The sequence below is a fragment of the Trematomus bernacchii genome, unplaced genomic scaffold, assembly GCF_902827165.1.
Source record: "Trematomus bernacchii unplaced genomic scaffold, fTreBer1.1, whole genome shotgun sequence".
Classification (NCBI taxonomy): Eukaryota; Metazoa; Chordata; class Actinopteri; order Perciformes; family Nototheniidae; genus Trematomus; species Trematomus bernacchii.
The window spans coordinates 5976-18354 of NW_022987662.1; the positions used below are offsets into that span (position 1 = coordinate 5976).

The window sequence follows — 12379 nt, forward strand, 5'->3', positions numbered from 1 at the left end:
TGGTTACACACACAGCTGACAACAGAATATATATAGATACTTCAAGAGAGATGTGTCAGTTTCACTTGAACAGGCTTCTGTAACCATTACATCTTGTTGTAATACTTTCATCATGTAATATTGACATTAAACTTCCTGCCCCCGCTTTCTCTGATCAAACGTTTATTTTGGCAAGTGAGGCTAACGCCGCAAAAAAGGGGGGGAAGAATAGAAAGAGGGGAGGACAAAATAGGACAAAGAGAGGCGGAAACGCAGGAGACAGGGGAGAGCGGGGGGGGGAGGGACGGCCAAAGACGGGGAGGAAAGGGGGCGGGCAAAGGCGGCGGGGAAAGCAAGAAACGAGGAGGGGGACGAGGGAACACACACCACACACACACACACACACACACACACACACACACACACCACACACACACACACACACACACCCACACACACACACACACACACACACACACACACACCACACACCACACACACACACACACACACACACACACACACACCACACACCACACACACACACACACACACACACACACACACACACACACACACACACACACACACACACACACACACACACACACACACACACACACACACACACACACACACACACACACACACACACACACACACACACACACACACACACACACACCACACACACAGCACACACACCACACACACACACACACACACACACACACACACACACACACACACACACACACACACACACACACACACACACACACACACACACACACACACACACACACTTCCTTACCACATTAAAGTCGAGGTTCTTCTCCACCCAGTCCGTAGCAGCGTCAAACTCTTCAAACATCTCCATGATGTAGAGAGTATCCAGAGCATCCACTATTGTCGCACCCTTTATACTTCCTGCAAGAGAATCAGGTATCAAGATTAGAAATAAATCTCTCAATACACATTAGTGAAGGTTGTTGCGTCTTAAATAGAAAGGTTTACATATCGTCTCTTCGCTAAAAATACTAGGAAAAAAGCTGGTCTTAAAAAAACGTAAGCGTCACTTTTCAAGATGAGCAAAAACTACCAATACTTTAATAAGTATGAATGACAACAAGTGTTAGCAGCAGTCTCATTAAGTAAAAAAACTGCAGTAATTCAGAGATTTTTGAAGGTGGAATAAATTATTTAGCTAGACAGATGGCGAGAGGCAGTGATTATTGGCACTCATGAAACATCGAGAGTATTGCGAATCTCTAGATATTAGCCTCATAGCAGGAGAGAAGACAGATAAAAACATCATTCCAGCACTGTCTGTCATTAATTTAAAAAATGTAACAAATCCAACAATACCACAACACCTCAGTCTGTGTACGTGCCGGGAAGCTGGATAAATCATTTAGCATGCAGCACGAGCGCTCGGGAAAGCTTTCATTCCTAACAAAGACAAGATTTCCGAGCTATCTGACCACTTAGAGGTGAGACAGGAAAGCCAACAACACATTTTAATGGAAGAATGGGGTGGTGAAGAAAGAGGAACAAGAATGAGTTAGAAAAAAAGGAGAAATGAAAACATTACAAGCAAAGGACGACAAAGACGTTGTAAAGTACGGATACAAAAAGTATAAGTATGAAGTGTAGAGATAAGATGTAAGCCAGGTAGCTGCAGGGTTGGTATTGTTTAAGGTGTGGGTTTATTGTATCTCCCCCTGTGGGAGGAAGCGAAGGCAGCTAAAAGCTTTCCATTAGACACAATGCTGAGTCATCATCTGCTCAGAGACACTGCTGGCCATCACTCTGGTTTTAAAAAACTGTGGGATGACTAATCTGTTTTAATTTGTGAAGCAGATTTTGGTTACAAAGCAATAGATGCAAATAGTAATGCTAATATTCATTGAACCTCAAAAGAAAACCTGGATATTAAATGGAGTTTTCAAGAGAAGATTTGTCTATTTTCGTGGCAGATACATAGCTAGATGCGGTCATCTTTATACACGGGAAAAACACTGAAATGATCTCATCCTGTCTCTCAAATGCTTTGGACAAGGTTCAACACTGGCTGAACAACATTTGCTTACAGTTAAACGTAAAAAAAACAGTATGCGTGATGTTCAGTAAACGACCAGTCAAAATCGAAACGTGTTTTTAAAGGGAGCAGAAATAGAACTAGTCTCCCACTTCAAGTATCTTGGAGTCATACTGGACTCGAACTTGACTTTTAAGAAACATATCAAGAAAGTATCCAACACTATTAAATTCAACTTGCAACATTTTAAACAAATTAGACCTTTCTTAACTGTCAATGCTGCAAAGTCATACCTCCACTGTATGATTTTATCCCACATTGAATACTGTTTGACAAACTGGTCGTTTGCTTGTGCCACAAACCTGAAACCCATAGAACAGCTGTACAAGAGAGCTATCAAGGTTTTTGACAGAAAGCCAAAGTTTTGACAATTTTAAGTCTTTTAAAAGTATGTGTTTTTTTTATAAATGTTTACATGGACTGCCCCCCCCCCTCCCTTAGGGGAATTCATCCACAAAAAAGACACTGGACGCTGCACTAGGTCAGAAACCAGAGGAGACTGTGAAGTCCACCGCAGACGGACCACTTTTGGACAAAATGTCCTCTCCATTAAAGGCAGCTCATTCTGGAATAGCCTCCCAACTGAGATACGGGATTGTCCCACTCTCAGCTTCAAAGGTCAACTCAAAGAATGGTTGAGAAACAAATAGACGTGCAATCACCGCTAAATGCACTTTAACACAGGGGTATCTCCTCTTGCACTCTAGGTATCTCTTGTATCTCCTCTTGCACTTTACATGTCGTAGCTGCTACATTGTACTGCCATGTCATAAATACCTGTGTGTGCTGCTCTTGCTCTTTTTGCATATCATGTATTTATTTTTGCTATGTTTATAACTGTCATATTCTTATATGTTGTATGTGAGGGACTACGGATGGAAATTAGCTCAAAGCTAAAATCCGGCATATTTACACTTGAAGCATTACTTGTCTTAAGTGTTCATCAATGTGCATTGTCCCTGTTCAAATAAACGATGAAATGAAAAATTCATTAGCCGAGATAAGCATAAAGACTCAAAATACGAGACTTATTCAGAACAATTCATCAACATTTATGTTATAGTATACAAAAGTATATTGCATCTTTAAAGGGGCCTTTGTGCATGTCAATGGTCTACAAAGGCTTACAGTAAATATGTAATACTCGTGCTTCTATTGGCTAGCTCTCCAGCTAATTGTACGACATAGACTAAAGGGGGCGGGACATCTCGAAGCGGTTGACCAATCACAACAGAGCCGGCCAGCTGACCAATCAGAGCAGAATGGGCTCTGGTTTCAGACAGAGGGGGGAAAGAGGTGCTGCAGCACAGGCAGTATGAGAAAAATAAAGAGCTTTCTGATCATTAAAGCATGGAGACATGTCCCAGTAGAGACACTACATCAGGGATCACCAACTACATTTGTCCAAGGGCCAAAATGTATCCAATAGACACTTCCGCGGGCCAGCGATTTTTATATATAGCCCAGAATTTTTAAATTGTTCACCGGGGGGGGGGGGGGCGGGGGCTGGGGGTGCTAGTGGAGCACGCTTAGGTACTGCGGAGCGCATAAAGCTTAGCAGACTCTTCAAGCTAACGAAGGATCACTTCTCGGCTACTGTCCCGCAGCTGCTGCCTCTCTGTTGGACTCCGGTACTGCACATTACTCACGAGACGTTGTAAAACAAAAATGAGTGGGGGGCGAACGCACTAACCACTCCGCCAACGCCACAGTCACCCCCGTCGTGCGGGCCGGATGAGAATGTCTGGCGGGCCGGATGTGGCCCGCGGGCCGCCAGTTGATGGTCACTGCACTACATACTGATATATGAACCTGGAAATGAGCAGGGTGAAACGAGGTGCTGCAGAACAGGCAGTATGGGAACATTCTTGTGGTTTCATTGTTCTATATTACATTGTGCAATCAACACTTATGGAACAGCAAAAAAAAAAACTGTGAAAAAATGAAATGTTTCCAGTATCGATGTAAGTTTCCTTCACAATATGTTACTTCCTTATTCATATCATGTGTCATTCTTACTGTGTTCGTCCTCAAGCAGTAGTAAAATACAAATATCTGTACCACTTTCATGTCTGGAAGTTTGCTGCTGGAGCCAGAAGGCCATTAGTATCGTACAATAAAAGTATAATCAATCAGAAACGGACTCAACATTAAACTTGTGTCATTTGTCATGCCTGAAGAGAGAAAGAGAGAGCGTGTGACGAAGGTGTCAGCAGATCCAGTTACTGCTGTCGTGTCTCGTCCTTCCTGTTTTCCATCCATCTCACATTATCACCGCACTGACGCCTCCAGAGTGACAAAGAGAGGACACTTCTCACCAGTCTATTGTCTTGTCACTGCGCTTCCTTCCCACTCACTGCTCACCCTGTGTCTGAATGTCTGTTGGTTTTGTACAGATGGTCAAAGAGTGACCAGAATAACAACGCTACAATTATAAAAATAGATGTTATAGGGGAAAAGGACAGATTTTTAAGTATTGGTGATGAGTAATGATATATTTTGACACTGTGATTTTCATTTTTCATGTTGAAGTTCAATTCGACTAACATCTGCCACAGTTAAGAGATCCTGAATACTTCTATATTCTTTGAAAACAATATAACCTTCTATACATTATACATCCTCAAGGGCGACTGTGGCTGCGAGGGAGTGCGGGCGTCTTTCAACCAGAAGGTTGTGGGTTTGATCCCAGCCCAAGCAGTCAACATGTCGATGTATCCTTGGGCAAGATAACCCTGAGTTGCTCCCGATGGCATGGCCAACGGTGTGTGAATGTGTGTGAATGTTAGGTCCTAGAGTAAGGTACACTGCTCTGTATGAATGGGTGTGAATGGGTGAATGACATGTAGTATGTAAAGTGCTTTGAGGGGTCTTAAAGACAGTCCATTTAGAAGTTACATGACACTCAAATCAAAAGTTAAAAATATATTCACATGTTGTTGTGTAAAGCTAACACGACACAAAGAAAATTGTCACGAAGACAATTGCTAGTAGGCTTTATGACCATTAACTTAATGTATTAAATCTGAAGAACACTTGTTTTTGGCAAAGATGACACTAAAAGCTCCAGTCGTAAAACTAAAAGGAAATCATCGAAGGCTTGTATTTACTTCGGGATCAAAAATGCAAATGTTACTCAGACAGCTTGTCCAGGGTCATGCTGTCAGAGGAGAATCAAGAACTCATCTTGTGACCAGATCAAGGACTGCTGTGAGCGTCCAGATGGGAGGACTAAGACAAACGGAGACAGCATTACTCTGAGGTCTGAGAGGTTGTGAGAGCAAAGTCCGATGATCTCGGAGATGATGAGCGTTTTATTTCTATTTGCGAGCATGGAGAGTTAGCAGATGGCTCAGCAGCGTCTCTGAGGCTTCTGTGAAACACGAGTGTTACGGAGGAGGAGGAGGAGGAGGGAGAGTAGAGAGAGTCTGGGAGGCTTCTCTAAAGAAAGAGCAATAGTTGACAGGCCTTGTGAAATGTTCTGTAGGTGGTAGGCTTGTTGGAATTCTAGCATATGTACAGGTTTCTTTTCCAGAAAACGGTGTTATCTCTCACAGTTTGACTACGTCTTCAGAAAAGTGTTGGGGATTGGCTTTTTCCAATCGTTTTTTCTGTTGCTACCAGTGATTATGTTCAATGCATCCTTCCTTGAAGCCACACTGGAAAAACAGAATGTATCAGTGGCGAACCGTCAGGGCCTTCAAGGTATTCAGAGAATACCCTGGAACACTCAGATAAAACAAACAAAAAATCGATTTAATTATATCAATAAAATGTAATAAAATGTAATCAAATGTAATAAAATGTAATCAAATGTATATAAAATGAATAAATGAGAATCGTATCTGTGTTGTTGATCTGTAATATTACAGTGTTACGTTGATTTGTTTGTCCTTCTCGGACCATGCACTACGCATTTCAGTGGTTTTGTGTTAGAAAAGAAAGCAACCAATCAGATCTTGTTCTGGGTCTCTGGGTAGAATATCCTTCAACCAAGGTATTCTGTATCCTTGATAGAATGCCCTGGCCATTGCACTGAATGAGAGCGTACATTTGGACTGACAGTTTGGGCGGCGGCGGCAGCGGGTGTGTGTGTGTCTACAGGAGGTCCAGTTGTGATAGACACGATTCGCCACTGGAATGTATTATTAAATGTATTATGTCAACAGATGTCCCGAAACTGTATAAGGTTAGATGGAAGCAATTATATTCAGTTTTAAAAGATCTTTGCTTCCAACTAACCAAATGCAGTTATGTGAAATATGTCGACATAACACACATGTTTTTTCAGTGTTCTTCTCATATTTGGTGGATATCTTGTTCATGTCATTAATCCTAGTGTTGCATGTCAGGGGTGAAGCTTGTAAACGCTCACATGACGAAGAAGTAAACAATGCTCTTTGCTCGTACGATGCTCGCCCTTTCCGACATCGCCTATAAACTTTGGGAAAGATGGGGACGGAGAGATGAGAAATGAGAGAGCCGGCGTCCTCAGAAGACAAGAAGAATCATTACCTTCCTGCTCCCTGACAGAGAATGAGGACAGATGGGAGAGGGATGGCAGAAAGAAATGGGAGACTGAAGGACCAAAAGTCATTAACCAATAGCATCGCTCCGTCTATTCCTCTGTGCCTCCAAACACCATCCATCCACTGGCTTCTCTTCCTCCATTCACCTCTCCTCCAGTGAGGTATCCATCAAGTGCTTCTCCTTATTTAATGTTCTCTTCTCTCCTGAACTTTCCTCGCTACTTTTTAAATGCTTCCCTTTCTTTTGTTTAAGTCCTTCTTTGCTTCCTTTGATTGCTCTCCTTTTCACAGTCAACTTGTCTTTTTCTATTAACCTTTTGCTAATAGAAAGTAAAGAGGTCAAACAAACGTCTGGATAAGCAGATGTAATTTAAGGCTCTGGAGTTAACGAACAAAAATACCTATTGTATTCTGTGTTATTTCATAAAATTACTATTGTGTAATTTTTAACTGTCAACTGGGGGGGAGCCTCGCTGCGGGGATTGTTTCATTTAAAATATTAAATGAAACAATCTCATCTCTTAAAATTCACAACTTATTATGTATTAAACATTCACAAACTTATAATTATGTATTCACATGTTTAACTGTGTTACATATGCACGCAACGAACAGAAGAGCGTAGGGCAGAATTAGGAGGGAATTCCGTCTCGTAGCGTTTGTGCACCGTTTTGAAATGCCGCTCCTAAATTACCCTTCTTTGGTAAAGCCACGCTCGCATTGCAGATGAGAGACAGATGGACTTTGAATTGGAATAGATACAAAAATAATCATCCTCCCACTCGGAGTGAAAATTATATATTTTTGGGCTTTTTTGCTTCTGCCATAATTGCGGTCTTGTGTGTGTGCGGACTGTCACTCCTGTTGACACGGACAACGTCAGCTAACTAGTGCCCACTGCCCACCAGCCACGCCCCGACACATGGGGTCACGCCGGCCAATCACAAAGCTTTGATGCGTTCAAGTGCATTATTCTGGCATAGGAAGATTATGTTATAGGACATTAACGATAAAACAGAATATTGTTGTTTTATTTTTAGACACATCTCGCGATTGACTGGGAATCTCCCCGCGATCGACTGGTTGGGCACCCCTGGTGTAGTACAATGTGAACATTTAACTTCAACTTTTTATGTTTGTATATAAATATATCTTATTTATATTTTTGTTATCTTTAATTGGACATTTTACTTGAAACTCCCATGTTTGTATACTTATTCTATCTTACTTGTACGTGTATGTGAGAGAGTGTGAGTGAGTGAGTGAGTGAGTGAGAGTGTGTGTGTGTGTGTGTCTATGTGTGTGTGTGTGTCTATGTGTGTGTGTGTGTGTGTGTGTGTATGTGTGTATGTGTGTATGTGTGTGTCTATGTGTGACTGTGAATTTGAATGTGTGTGTGTGTGTGTGTGTGTGTGTGTGTCTGTGTGTGACTGTGAATTTGAATGTGTGTGTGTGTCTATGTGTGTGTGTATGTGTGTATGTGTGACTGTGAATGTGTGTATCTGTGTCTGTGTGTGTGTGTGTGTGTGTGTGTGTGTGTGTGTGTGTGTCTCTATCTGTGAGTGTGAATTTGAATGTGTGTGTGTGTGTGATGCGTTGTTTGGATGTTCAGAACAAAATAACCTTCACTTCACACAATCAGACAGAGCTGTAATCTGTGCTGCTGCGAAGTGACTGAGAGCAATCGCCAAATACACACAACACACAGAAAACAGACACTACTGATTGTGTTGACAGAGGTCAGTCTAGAAGACAAGTATACATCCTATTGTGAATCTATAGACAGTGACAAAATAACAATTAACTGTGTGTGTTCATACAGGAAAACAGTCAATTAACATCGATCCATTTTGAACCGTGTGCCATACCTAAAGGAACATTTTGTTGTGTGTTTAAGTATTTCAATGTATGTTCAGCACGCTCTGCTGTTGCTTAGACACTCTGAATAAATGATACAATCCTCTCTTTGTTTGCTCTTCCACAAATCAGCAGTATTTTACCATTTACCTAAAGCTTTAAGCCAAATTAGAGCTCTGTAGACTTAAATTGTTGTTAACAAGATTACAGTAATTCATCTAGTTAACGACTTCACATACTCACAATGTAGCAGCCAGGCTCAACTTGTTGGCTAAGAGCATAAAGCCTTTCATTTAAATAGGATATCATAATGTATTAATATATGCTTAAGCCCAATTAAGCACTGAATTCGCCTGCATTTATATTAGGAATATTACAAAATATTCCATGGTGTTTTCTGATGGAGAAAATTAAAGTTTGTTGTCCACAGCGGACGTTACATTTACCGAATTTCTTACTGCGGATGACATGACGGCACAGTCCCTTTATCGTCCTTAGCAACGGTCATGTTCTCCTAAGCAGCGGTGTGTTAGCGAGTATTAACAACCTCTGAGTTGTCCAAATCGACCAATAAGAATCGAGCATTCCACTATGCCGTGTTCTTATATCATAAATGTACCGGATCATGTTGGACAAAGCGTAAGAAGTATCACTCCATGTGGTTCTGAAAAGCTTTTTTATCGAACATTGGTTTCTTTGCTTTGGGAACAGTAAACGTCACATGGTTTACGTCATGTGAACACAAAGCGTGACCTCATTGGTACCCTGCGGCTCCGGGTCACCCTGCGCTCCTCAGTGAGGTTTCCACGTATTCCTTTTCACGGTAATTCAGAGCTCACAGCCCTCCATTCAGCCTGAGCACAGATCTGTGGATTATATCACAGCGGCCATGTGAACAAAAGCTCCTCCAACCACAATAAAAGGCAGCCTTTACAACTATAGGCAGCATGAGATGTGACTCAATCTGTGGCGCCCTTTACCCTGAAGCTTCCCTTAGTCAGCATCACACTTTCAATTACGTCCAAAAACACTTTTATTCAGTCACACAGCAGTTTATTGTGTGTGAATGACGGATCAATTCATCCACCTTCGTCCTTTTTCACACACAAAAAGTCCCTGCCTCAAACATTTATCGACTGCCCATCATTTTGAATGCAGGCACTTGTGGTGTTTTCAATAACTTGAGAAGGGCGAGTTCTCCTCCTAAACCTACACCTTCAAAAAGGGCTTGGCAATATGACGGATAAATTGTCAAAACTATATACAAATTTCTATCTTATATATCTTTCTATATCGTGTATATTGTGACATCCGCTAGTTCTATGTACAATTTCTTTATATAATATATTAGGCTTTACCATTTATTCCATATTGACTATTTTTTTTGTTGAAATACCAAAAAACATGCTCATAGTATTTTCATCAAGATGTGAAATTATCATGACAGTAGATTTGGGCATGTTTCGCTCTACAGTCAGATTTACACCATATTCTGTGACTTTCATTTAGAATATATGGCGGTAAAGCACTTCTTGTTTACAAAATAAACAAAAATCTGCATTTAAAACTTAAATTAGTGACAATTGATCCTTTTTTAGAACCACCTTTAGTGCCATCATAATTGGTGTTTGCCAACTTTCTGATCAGACAGGTAGGTGGTTTTCAAACATGAAGTCCGCCATGTCTCTTGGGCAAGCTTTAAAAAATATATAAACTACTAATCTGACATGGTGACTCAATCTCAAAATACTAAAACATTATGTAGTCTGTTCCTGGCATTAAAAAACTAAATTCACAGCACACTCAATCTGATCAAATCAATCAATATGTAATACATTTCCAGTTAAAATGGTAATGCTGTAAAAAAAAACATGGACACACGGCTTAAATAAATGTGAGAAACAGGTCAATATCTTACAAGCTTGCTAAAATGCAGTCACAATGATTGTTTTTCTGCATTTTGAAATTGCTAATAAAATAGTCGATAAAAGCAATAAGGTCAGAGTTTTCCAACAATCAAATAAAAAAAACAGGATAAAACATAACAGAAATATCATTTTCATTTCAGCACTAAGACATGACCTGGTTTTGAGAAAATGGCCTAAACGTTAGGATTTCTCCCACCCTGGAACACAACAAGCAGCCAGATAGCAGACAGCTGCAAACATAACCTCGCTCCAGTGTTACTGACGGATAAATTAAAATCGACCCCGCACACTGACTCAGCAGCTTCAGCTCAAAAATAGCAGCCTCAGCCTTGAAAAGACTGACAGCAGTCAAAGTGTCACTGATATTAAAAAAAAAACACATTAAAATTCAGTCTTAGAAATAAACCCCTGCTGAAGTTCCTCCTCAACTCACTGCCTTTCCACAGCCAAGAAATATTCGAAGCTAAGAAAAAGTTTCCCATGTGTCCCGTATCGTGAAGCTAACTAAATGCAAACTCCAGGAATAATCCTTAATCCTACATTTTGATCCCGATCTCGACACCCCTCATTTTGATCCCATTTAGCCCCACTACCTCAGCGTTGACTCTACACTGTATCTGGTGAGAGGTCACAGAGGGGAGGTGAGAAAAAGTGATGGCTAAGCCTTGAGCTAATCGTGTTATCGTAGGCAGAAAGCATTGCACACGCACTAACACACACACACACACACTATCCCAAAGTGTATTAACCTTTTGGCTTCTGCTGCCAGATACTCGAACGTCAACACTTTTTGTCAAGGTTACAGTGAAAGGCATTACCACGCTTCACTTGTGTGTGTGAGTGTGTGTGTGTGTGTGTGTGTGTGTGTGTTGACAGTAATACAGAAAAGAGGGATTAAAGCAAAGCTGTGATATTACACCCAAGACAAGATGGAAGGACTGCAGTCTGCTTCGTTTATTCAGGCGTGGGAACTTAAAGGGACTAGCCAGACTTTGAGGAGAGAGTGTGTGTGTGTGTGTGTGTGTGTGTGTGTGTGTGTTCATCAGGAAGATGGGCGGTGCTGCTGCAGTGGGTTGTTCGAGGCCTTAAGGGGGATATAAAGTCAGTGTCTGTGATTCATTTGGATGCAGACTCAAGGTTCTAAAACATAGACTCAGAAGATGAGTGTGTAAGGCAGAGCTGCAAGGTGTGTGTGTGTGTGTGTGTGTGTGTGTGTGTGTGTGTGTGTGTGTGTGATGGATACCACCCATCTCAACTGCTGCAGTGCTCCCCTGTCCACCCACCTCTGTGCAGAGCGTGATTTACATCATTTCAGACACAACCACATACCTCCCTCCCACCACACACACACACACACACACACACACCCTAAAGGAAAACCTGAGGGAAAGCCAGGGCAGAATTACTCCATCCATTTCAATTACAGAGATGGAGTATCTGATTCAGACACACACTCTGTTGTTGGGAGCCGAGGCTGCAGCCCAGGACTGGATGTCAAATTAAATAACCAACCAAATGACTCGTCTGGAAATAGGAAGACACCAAAAACATTAGCCTTCCTGACTGGTGGATGATAACAATATTTTGTAGCTGTGCTGTAGCGACAGAGAGGCTGGCAGGAAACAGGAACGCTGAATCAAATGTGGTGTGACACAATGATGGGGTTGTGACCCAGACGAAGCCATGCATTTCACTCTGATTGCAGCAAAACACACGTTATGTTCAAACGCCTCATTTGCCATCCTGAAAGACACCTGATCCTTATCTGCTGTTTTTTTTTTTTTTATATCAGTTTAAGTTGTATTCACTTGGTTTGAAATGTTTCAAGGACTTTTGTCTTTTCTAAGCATGACTAACAAAGTCCTCCAGCTGAAGTGGGTACCATTACAAGGATTTGATTGAAGAAACAATTGAGACCATGCTACTCCTCTCCTCTCTCCATTGGCCTCCAGTGCACTCAAAAAAACAAACTTCAGATGTCTTGG

General features: G+C 41.4%; 1 protein-coding gene across 1 annotated transcript in view; it reads right to left on the minus strand.

Annotated features, from left to right (window-relative positions):
- Positions 1-793: 793 nt before the first annotated feature.
- man1a1 (mannosidase, alpha, class 1A, member 1) overlaps positions 794-12379 on the minus strand; it is a gene marked incomplete at its 3' end in the record, with an annotated part of 62327 nt that continues 50741 nt past the window's right edge. The window contains 1 exon segment of the mRNA XM_034135606.1: positions 794-909. Coding sequence (XP_033991497.1) covers positions 794-909 — 116 coding nt within the window.